This window comes from Nannobrachium achirus, assembly GCF_963921795.1.
Source record: "Nannobrachium achirus genome assembly, chromosome: 6".
Lineage (NCBI taxonomy): Eukaryota > Metazoa > Chordata > Actinopteri > Myctophiformes > Myctophidae > Nannobrachium > Nannobrachium achirus.
The window spans coordinates 65,015,627-65,034,471 of NC_137815.1; the positions used below are offsets into that span (position 1 = coordinate 65,015,627).

Below are 18,845 nucleotides of genomic sequence, written 5' to 3' on the forward strand. Positions count from 1 at the left end.
TCCATTTGGGTACCAACTCCATGATTTAGCTAGCCTGGGGACCACCTGGAATCCCCTCAAGGACCACTGTTTGAAAACCACTGGTGCATCAGTTACTGTACTGGTTGTTGTGTGCTTGAACAGACACTACAGAACAGCTGTTTCCTTTGCCGACATGTATTGTTTGTTTCCACCAGTGGCCCAAGATATAGGTTAACAGACCTAACATTACCTCAGTGGATGCCATTTGTGAATTACAGTAATGCGTCATCCTGTGCAGATGCAGTTTATTATAAACATATTTTGTGGAAGCCCATTATTGCTACATAGGAAAACAAGATGTTATTTTCCCCCTGTTGTTTGTAAAATAAAAAAAATATTTTGTAACTGAAGAGTGTGTTTGTTCTTTTCCTTTTTTTCTTTTCTTAATAATAGGCATAATGTGAGTTGTGACATGTTGCTGGTGTATCCAGCAGTGAAGCATGTACTACTGTTTTTGTTGTTTACTTTACAGTATAAATTATGCCATGTACAAAAATATGACCTACACAGTAAACCATACAGGCAGCTGCATCCAATTTCCATGTTTGGTATTTCTAAAGAATAGTTAAGGCTGTTGGGAAGGGAAATTACTCCTCATTCCTGAGAAGGCAAATAAAGCTTGCAGGAACACGTCTTTCTCAGCTGTTCTGCGTTATCGCGGTTTTCATTTAGAACTGAACCACATTACTGCTTGATTCATGACGTCGTTTACACCTTATTTAACTGGAACTATAGTTGTACTGACTCTGACCTCTAAGGACCTTTCCGGGGGAGGGTGCTCAAGTGCGTCTTGCTGCGTCACCTTTTCTAATTCTAAATCTTTATCCCACGATTTTTGTAACCCATTTTTTCGCCCGGTGCCAATTGCCTAAGCTGTACTCCTGGGCTCTGCTCTCCCTCTGCCAACCTGGGGAGGGCCCTGAACTGAGCTCATGCTTCCTTCAGTGCATGAGGAGTGAGCGGGCCGCTTCTTATCACCTGACAGGGGGAGCTTCCCCGGTTGGACGTAGCGCGTGGAAGGAACACGTTATTCCAACCAGTTCCAGTCCCCTCCATCAGGAGCCCCGGCTGGCCAGGGGGAGGCATTATAGAGACCAGGATTACTGCATGTTTTTGTGAGGGTATCTACCCTAGGAGACACGGGGAGAACATGCAAACTCCACACAGAAAGGCCCTTTTGCCAACCCCACCTAGGGTGTGGGCACTGATGACGCGGAGGAGGGAACACGCCCCCAGCACCCACAGCATCCCCCGGCGGGAATCGAACCCAGGACCTTCTAGCTGTGAGGCGACAGCACTACTGACGCGCCACCGTGCCCTCTGCGTCACCTTTTCTTGTTTTTCTTTTTTAGTTTGTTTTTCTTGCACTGACCATTGGACACTTTTTTTGTTTGGCTCAGCACTATTAGGTTGTGTTAGTACTGTAGTATTGAGTATTTTGCTTGTGTTTGACATGACGGTGAGAAACTTGTACCACTGACTAGCATTGTATGTTATGGACACTTTTGTTTGGGCAATGTATTGTATTGATAGTTGTGCTTAAGGTTTGCTTTTTTGTTCAAGTTGGCTGTTTCACGTTGAGCATTGACAGTTTTTTGACACTTTATGTATATATTCTTCGTTTCTTTTCTTTGTTGTACCTTGCTCTTTACTGTACTCTGTTCTTTTTTATTCTTTTCATACTTCCCTTTAACTTTGTATTTGTAAATATCCTGATACTGACATGACATTTGATGACTGCAATTCAAAACATGGAGCTGTGATTGGAATAAAAATTAAGATTGAGAAATGAAACCCTATGTGTTTTTAGAACAATTAATATGACTCGTCAGGATGATGTCGTGTGCTTATAAGGGACCCACATGTCGCAGGAAGCAGCGGCCCACTCGGAACGGATCTTTCACGCAGCCCTCCAACTCCTTCAGGAAGTGATGTCGATGGAAGTCGTGGAGCTTCTCTAAGTTGCCGAAGATGCTCCCCCTCTGTCCCCGGAGGTCCTGGGGAACGTCAGGCCTCTCCAGTTCAGGGAAGTACTGCTCTCGAACGTAGCCCAGTGCCCTCACGTACTCCCTCTCTGTGGACACCAGCTCCTGCATGATCTTCTGCAACTTCCTGCTTCAAACGAAAACAAGAATCAAGAGCAATCGAGAAGGGTTGTTTGTCACTGTCCCATACAGGTACACGCAACGAAATGCAAAGTCCCAAACCAATTCACCCCTTTTTCAAGTCCCGCCCGTCCCGCCCGCCCCTCTTCACACCCATTGGTTGCTGTGTCTTGGTAGGACACTCGGTGGGACACTCCATCCACTACCATTGTAATTCAGTTGCTTCGTATTGTTATTCTGTATGTTCAATTCTAATTTCAAACTTGGTTTCAGGAAAATGGAGCTGCTCAGTAGCAGTAGAGACTCAGCAAGTCAGCATGTATTTAAATGTTTTTATTTCTCCCAAAAAATATGTTTTAGCAAATTCAACATAAAAAAGGCAGAACCAGGGCGGGACAAGGCAGATAGAGCCTGCTGGTTGGTCAGTCAGGGACCAACCAGGCTAACAAAGGGTGAATTGACATTCATAGAGGGAGTCAGTGTTTCATTGTTGCAGGTCATTAATAGTCACCTGTGTGCATATCACAGCATTTCTCCCTTTGACATTATAGCGTTGTTTTGTCAGTTATGTCTGATTTGTGTTAAAAGGAAATCCTATAGATAATGCAGTTCACTGGGTCCAGTTACAGACTGCATCATCATTCATCGTGTGTAATTTCTTGTCTTCGATATCATAAATGTGGAAATGTAGTCATTACTTACAAAACATTGATGGCATCTTGTTCCATCTGCATGTGGCTGCTTAATGACGCTTCTTGGGCACTTGTGCCACCAGGGCTCTTGGTGGGCACAGAAGACCCCTTGAGACCACCCTCCTCTGCATTGCCTTCCTTATTTGACTCACAGCATGAGTGACCTGAGCAGAAGCTGTCATTGCGGGAAATGGGCAAATCCTGGCTGGTTTGTTGACTCACTACAAGCGGGTGTGACCAAAGCTCACACTGGTTATGTCTTGTACTCAGAGGGGAGAAGCCAAAAATTGCCATCAGGCGTGTGCTGGTAGCGGACCCTTCACTAAGGGACCGTCCCAAGGCGTGCCACGCTGGAAGCTCCTCACCAGCCCTGTTGCCCGAATCCACCCTGCTCAGATCTGCCTCGCTGTGGTGCTCCCTGAGCCTCCATTTCGCTTCTACGCGACTGTCATTTTGAACCCCTTGCTTGTCTTTCGCCGGTGTTTTAGGTAACTGTGGCGTTTTGGGTAACTGTGGCGTTTTGGGTAACTGTGGCGTTTTGGGTAACTGTGGCGTTTTGACACCACTTTTCTCTTTCAAGTCAGGTTTCAAATGGAGTTTCAAAGGTGGAATAACACCCCTCTCCTGCAGGCCCTCTGAATTATTGTCTTTCGGACAGACTGAATCCTGGGCCAAAGAGAGACGCGCCTCCCCCTCTTCCCTCCTCCATTCTTCATCCCTCTCCAACGCGTTTCTATTCCCCTGAGAGACTGCAGCTGCGGCCTGCTGGATCTGGCTCTTATCTGGGGCTTTCTTCTGCTGCTGCCACTCCTCCAGACACTGCCTGACCCTCTGGCACTGGGCCCAGGCTGCATTCCACACCCTCATCCCCGCCGAGGCCCCCGCCGACCCTCCTCCTCCACCGCCGCTGCTGCTGCAGACCTTAGCTTTCACTGCCTGGAAGTGTGAGGCGGAGAACTCGCCACCCAGTCTCTCCTCGTACGTCTTGAGTGTGCTTTGACAGGCCTTCCCAGGGTAACACCCCAGCTCTACCTGCTCCAGATAATGACTGCATTCCTTGGCCAGGGCTGAAGCCTGGAGAACAGGGAGGCACGAGAAGGAGAAGAAGAGTGAAATCGGTGAATTATGTTTCATCTGTACTTTTTCTGAACCGTCAGAGAGATTTGTGTCTTTTAACAAGCGCAATTCCACATGTTTTCACTAACAGAGACTCTTATTCCCTTAATTCAACGAAATAAGACATGAGAGAAATCAGTGTATAATTGGAGAATTTACTATATTTTGAGAGAGACAGACAAAAGTTGAACAGTACAGAAAACACATCCAATCCGTTTCGGTTGGAGCTCTCTCTGACAAGATGGTGGTCAGACATTCGTATATAAAAGAATACAGTATTATGACAGTTAGGCGTGGGACTCATTGATTGGTTCTCAGATCATAACAACAAGATAGAGACATGTAGGGTCCTGGTAACTTTCCACTAGCAGTGACATACTGTAAGCATGGAAACATGGCACATTGGCACAATATACACTGTATATTTATTGAATTCAAATGATATGATTTTAACGACAACCAAAATGATCTATCATTCACCAAAAACAGTGACTCTGTATGGATGGGAAAAGGTTAGGCTAGTCCACCAAATCGTTTCTTTGCAGCTGTAAACGCAATGCGCTCGCCTATAAGAACGCTTAGAAATTCCCAAGCTGAAATTATTTAAACTCTCCGTAAGCAGATAAACGTGCCACGCGTGAATGCGCAGTGCAGAATAGACGCTGGCTTACAGCTTTGTCATGCTGCTGTTGTTTTGAAGAAAACATGGCACTCCCATTGTAAACAATTGAAAACATATGCTGCACTCAGGAAAGAAACGCCTCGGTGGACACGGCCCACTCAGGTCCTCTAGTGCAGACCTACTTGAGGTGCCAACAATGACATATAAAAAATATGGTGAAGCAGCTTTCTGCTTCTATGGACCGACAGCTTGGAATAAACTACCACTACACCTAAGACAGGCAGCCTCGGTGGATAGCTTTAAAGCACAGCTCAAGACCTATTTCTTTACTCTTGCTTTTAGCTAAATGTTTTAATCCCTATGCTGCTATTGACGTCCGCACGGCTCTGAAATTGTTCTTCAATGTTCTATGCTTTTATTTTTTCTTGCTTTATTGTAATCATTTTACTTATCTATTTTTTATGTATTTTTTATTTCTATTTTACTTTTTCTCTGTTAAGCACGTGTGCTTCATTTTATGCTCTGTAAAGCACTTTGAGCTGCATTTCATGTCATGAAAGGTGCTATACAAATAAAGTTTTATTATTATTATTATTATTATTATTATTATAAGAGATAGGATTCAGCTTTTAGTTTAGGTTAGAGCAGTGGTTCTCAAAGAGGATTCCAGGGACTTTCTAGGTTCCTTTATGGGGGTCTAAATTGACGCATACAAGTCTGTAACTCTGACAGTATACAAATGGAACCAAATGGACCCGTTAGGGTTCATTTGGTTCCATTTGTATACTGTCAGAGTTAAGGGGAGACCTTGAAATGTAAAGGTTTGAGAAACCCTGGGTTAGTAGCCTGACACTCAGCCTAAATTGACATTTCGTTTCACTTCATTATTTAGTCTGAACTCGGTTCAGCCTACGGCCTTTGCAGGGATGGGCGTTGCCAAAAAGAGGCAGTCTTCAGCGATTGGTTCACTGACCAACACATGACATAGTGTTGTTATGTGTGACTGGCTAGTGGCTAGCCTGTTGCTTGCTAGTGCTACTTGCTAACCAAAGAAACAGTCAGAATAGGAGCACTACGAACTAGTAATCAAACACAACATAACATGCCTGCTACTGGTGTTTCATAGCGAGATCGATACGATCGCATTTTACCGCAATTTACCGCATTTTATCGCGACGCGCGGTACGGTACGGCGGCGGCGCTGGTGTTCTTGGAAACACACATGAGTTCTGGGAAACCCCCACCCACGCTGATCACAAGACGCTGATTCACGACGCTGATTCGCCCGTTTGGATTTTCAACCGAGGCAGGCCTTCTCATTGAGAGCAATTCTAGACCTGAATCGCCAAACAAAAAAATGAAAGGGGTGTGGCTAGCGATTCAGGGTCTGGAACTAGGCTACTGGGTTAGAGCTACGGTGTGAAAATATGGAAAGTACAGTATGTATGTGCAGGGAATGAAAAAGGAACGAGAGAATTAAAACAGAAGTGGCTAATATTGAGAAAGAGTCATGTTCTGATGCGACTCCGGGTTTATTCACCAACCTGTTCACAGAAACGGTACAAATGCACCATTCTGTCCAGTTCTTTGTGCTTTTGTTCGGCCCGCATCAGAAATTCCTCCATGTTGGATTTGAACGTGCTGACCACGATCTGAAAAACATCTGTTTCGGGGCTGGATTCGTGGGCACCCACGATGTTCTCGCTGTCCGCCACTAGGGTCAACGCGTGACGTTTTCTCTCCTGCAAGACAATGAATGATAAACATGTGAAACACCTGCATTTCCTAACCCTCCTCGGCAAGATAATCAAGGATCTTGACTATAAAGGATATGTTTTATTATATTTTTACATTTGTATGCAAATTAGGGTGCCATAATTTAGATTCCTTCAAGCGTGAAGAAGGTGAAAGAAATGGGGTTGTGCTGTTGGCAGACTCTGCGCTCACTTTAATGTGATGAGAAAAAGTTTGCTGTCAATTCAACCGTTATCGCAACTTGTTTAAATTCGAGTTTGACTGCTGTGTACACAGTAAAATCCTCAGTCTTCATTTATCCAAGTGTAAACTCAGAAGAGTGAACTGAACTAATGTAATGGTTACATTTTTACACTCTCAGATTTAAAAAGCTGCAATGCAGAACCTATTTTAAAGAATACAACTTTAATTCAACCAATCTATGTGGTATTATGTTGTTCATATAACTAGGGGGTCCCCAGAGTTACTACAGGGGGTCCTCCAAATCTTCCAATCCTTTTTATCTTAACAACTTGAAACCTAGTGCCATATTCTGACAACTGTAGCCAAAAATAGCAGATCTACAAGCTTGTAGATCGGCTATTTTCGGCAAAGAGCTTTGGTGTAGAGGGGGAAAAGAGCAGACTAAGTACAGAGTAAAAGGTCAAATTTATTAGGTAATGACGGCTCAAGTGGTTAAATATCCGAAAACAAATTGACATGAATCCGAAATACAATGATGATTGTGCTGTCAAACGATGAAACTATATATGGAATCTATGAAAAGGTTGTGGGGGTCCCTGCTTCATCTCTCTCTCTCTCAACTAAGGGGTCCTTGGCCTGACAACGTTGAAGACCCCTGCTCTACAGTACACTCTTCCATTGAGAAATGTAGACCCTCTTGTCAGGTACGACACCTACTGGCTGACAATGCATAATCCTGCAAGCTCAAAAGTGCAACATCTCCCCTGGTCAGGTTTAGGGCTGTCACGATTATGGATGAGTATGGTCTGCGATACTTTTAATGGTATCGATTGCATGACGTCGATACTATCGGGTATCGGTTCATGTAAAAACGAACGATACCTCGTTTCGATACTCTGGAACGCACCCCTGGCCGGTTGCATCTGTAACAGTTGGGCTACTGAGAGTTTAATGACTGCTTTAGTAGGCTACACTTGTTACTGTGGAAAATAGCCGACAATAGCCTATAATGTTTATTATTATGATGATTATCCAACGTCTATACTCTCCGCTCCGCCACACTGTGAGATCATCATCATCGGCAGCAGCTGTAGAGCAGTTAAACTTAAATAAAAAGTATCGAAAATGGTATCGAAAAGGGTATTGTATCGATTCCCAGGTATCGAAAAAGGTATTGTATCGATTCAAAGGTGAACGATATCCATCCCTGATAATGACATTTTAGGACGATTAATTTTTAATGATGATTAATTGTCACTCAAATAATTGCGATTAACGATTTAATTGTGTATATTTGTCGTTGACAGTTATATTTCTCTTTGGCTTTTAGGCTTTGAAGTTGCACGTGGCAATTATGACACATAACCTAAATATACAAAGAATTTACTGACATATTTGACAACTTTATACTTATATAAAGAACATTGATTGTGGAAATAGCCGATCTACAAGCTCACAACGCGTCGCATCGCTTAAATCGTCTTTCACTCTGTACTTGGTATGCGTTTTCTTTTACCTCTACACCAAACCTATTTGCCAAAAATAGCCAATCTACAAGCAGATCTGTAGATCTGCTATTTTTTCTCCTCAGAATTGGGATGCGAGGGTTCAAGTTGTTCATTTTAAAATAATGATCCTATCACACACAGATTTGGAGGCCCCCCTGTAGTAACTCTGGGGACCGCCTCGGGGTCCCAGACCCCCTGTTGAAGACCTCTGTTCTGTTACCTTAGCCTGTGTGAGAAAGCAGTCAAAGTGCAGCAAGGTCTTCTCAGCGGATGCCAGGGAATCATCGTTGGTTATAATTGAGTCCTTTAGTGTCTGCTCTCCCTCCACACTGAACCATGTTCCCACCTGCAAGGCACACAGACACACACTTTAGTTATGAATGCTTACCGTCCTGCTATGCCAGCGTTCCCCAATTAGTTTTCCCCAAGGGCCGAATTATGTCTAGGGTATTAAGCCGAGGGCCACAACATTGCAGGGGGCGACGGTGGTGTTCCCACTACTCCAGCGACAGTTTTCATCGTTGTCGGGTGAAAATGTCCAAAACCGTTCGTTTTGAATTTATCATTTTAAGAATGATTTAAACTAGTGAAAACAGCCGATCTACAAGCACACAACGCCTCGCGGTGCGAGGCGTTGTGTGCTTGTAGATCTGCTGTTTTCACTACTTTTGTGCGACGGCCTTGTATGATTTGCGAAAGAACGTACAAATGTGGAGATACGAGATTTCCACCCGACAACGACGATATACTAGTGTTGTTGCTGCACTTATACCACCATTATTACTGGGGTTGGTGGGGGCCAGACAGTAGCCCCCTGCAGGCCGCAAATGGCCCGCGGGCCGCCTATTGGGGAACCCTGTGCTATGCTATCCTCCTGGCGTCAGCAGTTCCTTCTCCTCTAGTATTTAGATAGATGCTTGGTAGTGTACACCAGTGGTTCCCAAACCTTTCAGGTCGAGACCCAAAAGAGATTAGAGGATTGCCCGGGACCAAAACTAGTAAAAATAGCTGATCTACAAGCTCACAATGTGGCGTGAAGCAAGCGACACGTTGTGGGCTTTGATGGAACGTTACTTTTTTTGTTTAGACTTAAAGGGATATTCCACTTTTAAAAAAAAACGTTTTGGTCATTTTATCACCTAAACAGGCATTTGTGACCACCCTTTTAATTTGCTTGATTCAATATTTAGATATTTGATATTCATGTTATCAGACACTCCCCATCCATGGCCCAGTCCTATACAAACCCATTCTAACTCTAAACTCCTTTTTAACCAAATAAAGTCATCAAAAACACCTTTTTCTGGTGACTCATACTACTCTCCTAATACGTGAGCTGGCCATGGCCAACCTTTTTCATTTATTTTTAATAATCAAGCAAATTAGAATCTGTCCAGGGTGTTCACAAAAGCCTGAGTAGATGATAACATTTTTAGAAAGTGGAATATCCCTTTAAAACTTCAAAAGAGCCCCTTGGAGTTACAGGCTCACAAGGGTCCATTTGGTATGACTTGTACGCTCGCAAGGCCCTTACACACTGCGAATATTTCTCACCATACTATTCAGGTAGTTTGACATAGATGCCTCATTCATACAGATTGATGCCTTTATGTGCGGCTCAATATCAACCATGTTTCAACACAAACAATCCTATAGGACCTATAGAGCAGCGGTTCTCAACATGTAGGCCGGGGCCCACTGGTGGGCCGTGAGGATAATGCGAGCCGCATGGCTGGCGTGTTAAGTGGTCAGATGGGTGGGCCACGACACTTTTGAGATTTTCAAGTGGGACCCTGGTCCAGAAAATGTTGAGAACCACTGCTTTAGATTTAAATGCTTATTTGTTTTCCTGGGTACTTTGTAGTACTGGCACACCTTTGTTCTCCTAGCATTCTAATTCCTCAATCACGCTAATTGCCTCAGGATGTTTGATAAAATGTCCTTGGCAATTTAAATTGCACTTTGTCTCTGAATAGAAGTGTCTGCTAAATGTCTAATGTGTATAGCCTATTGATAAGCTGCTAGCCATATCCTGACTACTAATTGAAGCAGAGGCCGAATTGGCCCGAATCGCATGAAAGAGGTCTCACAGCACTCCAACTTTCGCACGCAGATAGCTCAGATCTTCGCCTACGTTCTTAGCTACTTCCCTTGCCGTTACTGTACTTGCTTGATGTACAGTTGTACAAAACATTTTTTTTCAGTAGAACCACCGATCCATCATCAAACCACTAATTGAAGCCGAGGCCGAATTGGCCCGAAAATGAGAGATACAGAGATCATGGAGATCTTTTGCGCACGGATAGCTCAGATCTTTGCCTACATTCTGAGCTATTTCCCCTGTCGTTACTGTACTTGCATGATGTACAGTTGTACAAAAGAACCTTTTTCAGTAGAACCGCCGATCCAACCATTATGCCCATAAAAGGGGACAAGGACAGAAACAGCTGAAAAGGACTTCTCCAACTATCTCCTTGCTCTAGAGGACGGAGAAGAAGAGAAGACGGAGAAGTTCAAATCCAAATCCCATCACAACACTTGGTTACGGGTCTGAATACTCTGATTTCTTACACCTTTCCTGACCTGCATAATAATAATTGAGTACAATTTAGTAAATCTCTAAAGTAGGCTTATTTATAATACTTTCACTCCACTACAGTTCAAAGACAAATATTTTACTTTTGACTCCACTACATTTCTAGAAAGAGATAAAGTACATTATACTTAAAAGCCCTATTTCAAATATAGAGAAAATAGCTGGACTAATTATATAGTGATAGTGAAACTAACTATTTTCACTATCATTGATATTTTTTGAAGATTTCAGATTTTCTTAATGTCTAAATTCCAATCCAGCAATGCACTGATAAAAATAAAATGACCAGAGGTACTAAAAAGTCCTTAATGTGTCACTTTAGAAATGTGCAGATACCATGTATACACTTATACTGTAGCCAATGTATTCGGATATCTCACATCATACAACTTTAAATGCTGATACAGGGATCTCCTGCCAAACACATTCCAATCACACCAAAGGCAAAGAACTAGGGTACCGTGTTGATTTGGCCCTCCATCTCCCTGAGCTTGTAGAGGAAATCAAGGCACTGCAGAGACTCATTGGAGCACATCACCAGGGTATGGAGCTTCTCCTCCACCTGGTTATAGAGAACCGTCATGGACTCCAGAGCGTCTCTAAAGGAAGAGAGGGAAAAAAGCATTAAACCAAGACCCGAGGTCAACTCTACAACTGCCTTCTAAATCACTAGTTCTCAAACTTCCTAATTCAAAATTAAAGGAGTAGTTCACCACCAAAATGACTTAAATAAATGTACCTCTATTGATTCCGGATGGGGACGCAATGCATTTGGGTCCCCATCTGGAATCAATGGGGGTACATTTACTATAATAAATCTTTTGTCTTAGGAATGTGACAAATAAAAAAATATATTATTGCCTGCTTCACCATACAAGGCCGTTGCACAAAAGTAGTGAAAACAGCACATCTAAATCGTCTGTTTTCAAAATCTGCTGTTTTTAAATCATTTCATCATCATCATCATTTTTAAAATGATAAATACAAAACAAACGGTTTTGGACATAGAAGGTTTCCACCCAATAACGACAATATGCATTGTATAATGTCAACTTTAACAGATAATATACTTTATCTGTGAGCACTGTATTGGCATTGTTGTCAACGCTTATTGTAAGTCGCTTTGGATTAAAAAGCATCTGCTAAATGCATAAACTGTAAACTGTAACCTATTCATAATCTTGAGTTTTTGCATATTTTGACTGTAAATCATTATCACATTTGGAGTATAATTATGATAAATGTCTGGATGAGCTTATAAATACCTGCCTGCATGCTAATGTGTGGCAGGGTGTTAAGAATGGTTCCTGTGTTGTTGTTGTTGTTTTGCGAGGCTGAGAATGGATGAGCATGTTTAATGAAACCAAGCAGGCTGCCCCAAAATAGATGATTCACTTTTGAGTCTAAAAAGGTCAAGGTCACATTCAAGGGCAGTTGGATTTTCATGGAATTCTGTGGCAGTGGTCCTCGGACGTTTTTAATTTCAAGGGCCCCCAGTTTGTTTTGCATGTGCACGCACGGCGAGCAGTAAAACGCTACGATAACAACAATATACGGAGGTGGTTCTGCAGTCTGCACAAACGTTTAAACCGAAGCATTTAGCCAAAATATGCAGAACCATAGAATTTCACCGACGTTTGGTAAGTGATAACTACACAGTTCCCTGGTTGTCTGTCGGCAATGTTACATCGCGTCACGTCCGCGAGGGTACAGATGTAACCATGTGGATCCAATAGACCGGTACCCAGTTGCTCCCGGAGTAACAAAAAAACACCCGCTCGCACTCATATTGAAGCTTCCGTGAGCCTTGTTTTGGGAGCAGCACATTTTGCCCTATTTATTCTCAACTGCAAAGAAAATTAAAAATCTCATCCAGAGATCGCTATGGGCGGTCAATCCAGGATATCTGGCTAGATTCAGAAGGTATCAGATATTCACTTGCACAGCGGGATATGTCTGAACCCGATTTCAAGAAAGAGGATCGCTGTCATTTGAAATGATCACTGATCTACTTTCCCGGATTTTATTAGATATCGCAATAGTCTGGGTGGGCCCTTAGGCCACAGATCCTCATAACTCTGGGAATTCCTTTGGTTTCATATGCCTACTGAATGATCAGTATGTTACTAGGCTGCCTCGAAGAGTTAATGAAATGTTGGTTTAAAGGTTAAGATCATAATCGAGTGGCACAGAACAAGATTTCTATTTGTTCGCACCAACAGAGATATTGTTTTCCTTTATTTTGGGACAAAAAGCGAAGGTCACAATCCAGGTCAGGATCAAAAGGAAAATTGCTCATAGCTCAGCCATAGAGAGATGTACTGTAGAACAAGATCTGTTGGTGCTTGCAGAGTTTGGGCCCTGGGGTTATTTTTATATGCTTATGATGTCTGACTCTGATGCAATATCGTGAAAAAACAAGTACATTACCGCCAAAGGCAATATCGTGTACTAAAAAAGCAATGGTGTCCAATTAGGAAGATTAATGAATTCTACTCGGTGATGGGACTTATCCACACTGTAATTAATTTGTGTTTTGGTTTCATAATGTCCAGGGACGTGCAAAGAATGTAGAAAGAATGCAGACCTCCAAGCTCACAACGCGTTGCGCTGCGACGCATTGTGAGCTTGGAGGCCGGCTATTTTCGGTGTTTGATACCACACTGAAATAAGCATAATCAAGTCAATATTGGAGATGTGGCATAACAGCATGGATTTCTACACAGAGAGGGCAAGTCTTTAGTTTCAACATAAGATGATGCATTCAAGTTCAGCAGAGTTTGGACAAGGCAATTCTCTTGAATGCTGCCTTCAGGTATGGCATGGAAAGAGGGCAGTTCTTTCACCATAGTAAAAACTGCATTCATGGTCTGGAGAGGGCACTTTTTATAGTAGGATAAAAGGCCAGGGGCTCAAGCCTCCTTTGATGTCTATGTGTCCACATGCCTGATAATGTCGCTATCATGGAGACAAAATAAACGTTTCAATATTTGCACGTGGTGGTTCGTGGTATAACAACACCTGTAGTCCTCTGACTGTGGAAAGCGAAACTCCTCCTTCTTCATCCTGGCCAGTATGGCCCCGCCTTCTCTCTGCAGGGTGACCAATCGGGTGTCCTCCAGAACCTCTTTCATCAATGTCCTCTGATCCAAGATGCATAGCTGGACATCCTGTAGCAATCACAATCACAAGGGGGGGGGTTACTAGGGCCCAAGGTGGAGGGGCCTTCATTATTTTATACTTTAACTCACAGCGCGGCACTCAGTGTAGCGGAGCGAGCTTGTAGATCTGCTATTTTTGAAAAGTCGTGAATATGTGTGCAAATCTTTGAATACATGTATTTTTATTTGCTTCTGGGGGGTCCCTGGAACTAAATATTTTGAGATGGGTTTTTCAACATAGGGTTTTCAATAAACCTTAGAAGGATTTGAAGTATTCGGGATTTTCAAAAATAGCAGACATACAAGCTTATACGAGCTTGTATATCTGCTATTTTTCAATAGTTAAAGCACAAAATAATGTGTAATAATGTGTTCCCAGTCTAAATGGGTTAAACCCCCTCCCTCTATGAAGAACATTAATGGGGGGCCCGCAGTGAATCCTTGTACCCGAGGACCAGCATTTGGTGCGACACCCCTGATCACAATGTATGAACATGTTTATACAACTGACCCCCTAAAAAAAATATATATACATATACATATACACATATATATATATATATATATATATATATATATATATATATATATATATATATATATAGATATATATAGATATATATAGATATATATATATAGATATATATACACACACACACACACACACACACACACACACACACACACACACACACACACACACACACACACACACACACACACACACACACACACACACACATATATAAATATCTGTAGCAGCCCAATTAAATTCAGCCAAGAACGTGGCTTGTGAATTACCTGAGTAAGGTCCATTCTTTTACTGCCATCCACTTTCTTAATAGCCCTCTGGAGCAGACTGTCTGCCCCTTGCAGGTCAGCCATGAAAGAGAGCAGCCTCTGAAATAAATTACATGCATGACACAAAGGAGGTGAACCAAATAAAGGGCTGTATATTTTAAGAGAATCATGGGCATGGTGGTGGAAATTTGCTAACACTGCTCGTTGGCTCCCCCCGGTGCCCACTGGAAGAACTATAGACAGTGCTAACCTGAGGCCATGCAGTAAGTATAAGTCTGGGGGCAAAAAAGGTTTTTGCAAATAAGGGAAATATTTAACAGTAGTCTTTACATGTACTTATGTAAGCCCTAAATCACTATCTGCCAAATGTATTCCTTAGAACTGGTAGACCCAGACAGCAATTTAATCTAGTATAGGTCCCAGGCACCCATTTCATCTCCAGTTTTTAATAGATAATTGCGACCGTAGGTCGCATTTACTACAGAAAGCTCCACCAGGTGTCCGTGCGTCAGTCCGTCACACTTGTGACGTCACACGTCAGTCCGTCACACTTGTGACGTCACACTTTTGCCCTGCTCATATCTCCGCAACCGTTGCCCCGATCCATGCCAGATTTTGCACACACACTCCTTACCTGCCAAACTACAACCTCCAAGGACCCCCGGAGCTCCAGGGACCCCCAGCTCCCTCGGGGACCCCCAAGTGTAAAAAATGAGCACATGTGCAAAAATTACCAAATGACCACCCCAACGGGGCTGCTCACGGGGAATTCCTGGGGACCACCCACTCCTGGTGCTCCAGAACGGATGCAAAAGTGGTGACGCCCCCAGTGGAGGACCCCCTCCACTGCAGCTCACATAAAATGCCGTAACTCGGCCTAGGAGCGTCCGGGAGAGCCGGGGCCGGTACCTATTCGTCCGCCAAGGCAACGCGGAGACCCCACCCCTCATTTCTCACATGGCCCTCTTCTAGCGCCACCTTCAGGCCGATTTTTACAACACATTTTTGCCCACTACTCCTACAGTTTTGGCCCTAAAATCACGCAAATTGCTACTCAATATGTCTACACTCATCCCATCAACATGAATCTGTCCCATATAGCGCCACCTTCAGGCCGATTTTTAAAAACACATTTTTGGACACTGCTCCTACAGATTTTGCCCTAAAATCACGAAAATCACTACACAGTATGTCTACACTCATGTCATCAACATGGCTCAGGAAGATTTTGGAAAAACACATTTTTGCCCTATTTGTGGAGATAAGTCACCTACGGTCGCTTATCTCCCGATTAGGGAGTCTTACTGGTTATAGACCCTAAATTGATCAACAAGTAAGTGTATTGCTTGAGTTCATGTGTTTGAATGGTTTCACAATCTACCCTCCCCAGAAACAGTGTTGGCTGCTGTTGAATTAGTCTATACTAGTCTTTATACATACATACATACATACATAAACCAGTAAGACTCCCTAATCGGGAGATAATCGACCGCCACGTCGCATACACAAACTTTAGAAGGCAATGTAGCCAATCAGGAGGGAATATGGCATTGTTGATGACATGACTTTAGAGATACTGTGCACCGCTTTGCGGGATTTTAGGGCAAAATCTGTAGGAGCAGTGTCCAAAAATTGGCCTGATGGTGGCGCTAGAAGAGGGCCATGTGAGAAATCAGCTGGAGGTTGTGATTTGCCATCCAAGGAGTGTGTGTGCAAAGTCTGGCATCGATAGGGCCAACGGTGGCAGAGATAAGAGTAGGGGCAAAAGTGTGACGTGACGGACAGACGGACAGACAGACAGACGGCCGGTGGAGCTTTTCATAGTAACTTGCGACCTGACGGTCGCAATAAATAAATCTACTCATTAAATTGTAGGTCGGTGCTTTTTGGCATAACAAATAAGATAATCCATCATAAAATTATGAAATGTCTCTTTTTTCCCCACCCCAACCCCGCCTCCATCCATGCAAGAGCGCTAAAGATCATCCTGGGATTAAAGACAACAGTGGTAATTCATCTTAAATCTGTGTGTGTGTGTGTGTGTGTGTGGGGGGGGGGGGGGGGGGTCCTCCTCAGTGGGTGACCTGTGTTTGAACAGCTGTGTCCACCAACTCCCTGACTGCAAGGTTAATGAGTGCAGTGGGACCGACCGGCAGGGAAGACAATAGTATATGTTGCTGTAAAAGCTAGGACGTCCTATAGGAAAACCCGAAAATTAGATTAGTCAATCTACCACATGCAGCCACAAGAGCCCTAAAGATATGAAGAAGTTAACCACTTACTATTGTTCTCGAAATTATTCAACCCCCTCTGGAAATTAGGGTTATTAGTGTATATAGCCACTGATCCTTTGACTTATAACTTGTGAATTATGCTCAAAACCGTACTTTATGGAACATTCAGTGTTCTTTGCAATTGTTTTATATCCTTTTCCTTTTTTGTACAAAGCAATAATCTCTTCTCTGAACTCTTTTAACCATTCCTTAGACTTAGCCATGTTTCTAACTGATCTAATCTCAGTCAACAAGTCAACAAACTTCTAGTCAGGCCAGGTGCACATCTGATGCAACTATTTAAGCCCTTGATTAGTCGATTGCAGTTGATTACAGATGTTTTCAGGTGTAATTGAAAGTTAAATAATTGAAAGTGAAAGTGGTATTGAAAGTGGCATTTAGTATTGAATTTGAAAAAAAGAAAAACACTGAAAATATTGCTTTTGTTGAGATATTTACATTGTTCTTGTATGACTTATTTATTTCATTCAGTTGACAGTTTGTGAATTTAGCCAATAAACCAGATTTGCAGTGGGGGTTGAATCGTTTTGAGCACAACGGTAAGCCCTAAATACTCCATCATACTAATAGCGAATAGCCGATCTACAAGTAGATCTCACAGCGATCCACTTAAAATAGACCATTGTTAGCTTGCACATTTTTACATTTTTGATATGTTTAAGAATTTTGACCAGTTTTTAACACATTTTCCTACACAACATGCCCCAAATATCAAAATATGTATACCTGGTGGAACTGCAGCCAGTCAGCATGGCTATAAGTGAAGGTCCCGCCCAGGTCAGAGGTCAACTGGGGGACCTCCACCATTTTGTTGAGGGCTTTCATAGAGGTCACCACATCCATCTAATGGGACAGAGAAGCAGACCGTGTCAGGACATCTCTTATAGTCTCACTAAACTGACAATGGACAGAAGAGGAGGTGTTGTTTGTGACCTGTAAGCCGGGCTGCCTTTCAGGTCGAGGACACACGTCTTTTTCAACCAGCATTAGGATGCTGTGGACGGCATGGAGGGCCTGCTCCTGCAAACGGACATTCAATCAATCAATGACAAACCATGACATGATTCCACACATTAAACAGGACGGATCGTTATTATAAACCATGCTCAATATCTCAACCCTCAGGTCAACTGAGGATTGAGGTATCGTCAGGGTAAACAATATTGCACAACAAAATGAAACGTTACTTTCACCATCATCTCTTCCACCACATAGATCTTGCTTAATAGTAAATCAGATCAAGATCATTTTGTGCCCCGGGAACAATAGGCTCATTTGTTCATATGGTATGGGAATGTCCGGGGATTTCTGAGTTTTGGGGAAAGGTTATAAGGATTATATCGGACCTAACAGAGGTACAGTTTCCAGTAGAACCATTTGTGAACCTTTTAAATGATGACTCTAAATTACATCTTACGGAAAAGACCCGGAAAGTTTGGCTTGCAGGATTGACGGCAGCCATAAAGATTATCGCTCAAAGATGGAATCCACCTCATGACATTTCAGAAACTCATTGGCTGAGGAGATTTTGGGATATTTCATATCTGGAGATTTCTTCTGCAAGGATTAATCAAGCACAACAAGGAACAATAACACTGTGGACAAACCTGATATCTGAACTGAAAAACCAGCTGTATAATTTTATGGATCGAATGTGTGAGTTATATTTGAACGATGGAGGTGTGATCAAGATGAAGTAGCCTACACTTCTGCTTTTATAAAAATGGAAATATCTCCCCCTAGTGTTTTTACAATTATTTTATTTTCACTAGAAATGCAAAAGCCTGAACAAACTTGCACCGATGAATCACGATGCATTTACAGTAAACGCCTAGTTTGCTTCACCCGAAACCAGACCCTTGTTGACTAATCATCTGTGCACTGAAATTCCTTATCTGTAAATCTAAGTTGACGGCTTGATGGCACTGCTCTCTCTCTCTCTCTCTCTCTTTCTCTCTCTCTCTCTCACACGTGCGTGTGTACAGGGGTGT

At 42.8% G+C, this 18,845-nt stretch overlaps 1 protein-coding gene across 1 annotated transcript in view; it reads right to left on the reverse strand.

Annotated features, from left to right (window-relative positions):
- The window catches only part of quob (quattro b), a 66,262-nt gene that overhangs the window by 11,086 nt on the left and 36,331 nt on the right, over window positions 1-18,845 (reverse strand). The window contains exons 7-15 of the mRNA XM_080728364.1: window positions 17,788-17,874; window positions 17,581-17,697; window positions 14,561-14,659; window positions 13,620-13,768; window positions 11,059-11,197; window positions 8,223-8,348; window positions 6,101-6,298; window positions 2,829-3,892; window positions 1,884-2,133 (exon numbers count right to left, since the gene is read on the reverse strand). Of these exons, the coding sequence (XP_080584490.1) occupies window positions 1,884-2,133; window positions 2,829-3,892; window positions 6,101-6,298; window positions 8,223-8,348; window positions 11,059-11,197; window positions 13,620-13,768; window positions 14,561-14,659; window positions 17,581-17,697; window positions 17,788-17,874 (2,229 nt within the window). The remainder of the gene's footprint in view (window positions 1-1,883; window positions 2,134-2,828; window positions 3,893-6,100; window positions 6,299-8,222; window positions 8,349-11,058; window positions 11,198-13,619; window positions 13,769-14,560; window positions 14,660-17,580; window positions 17,698-17,787; window positions 17,875-18,845) is intronic.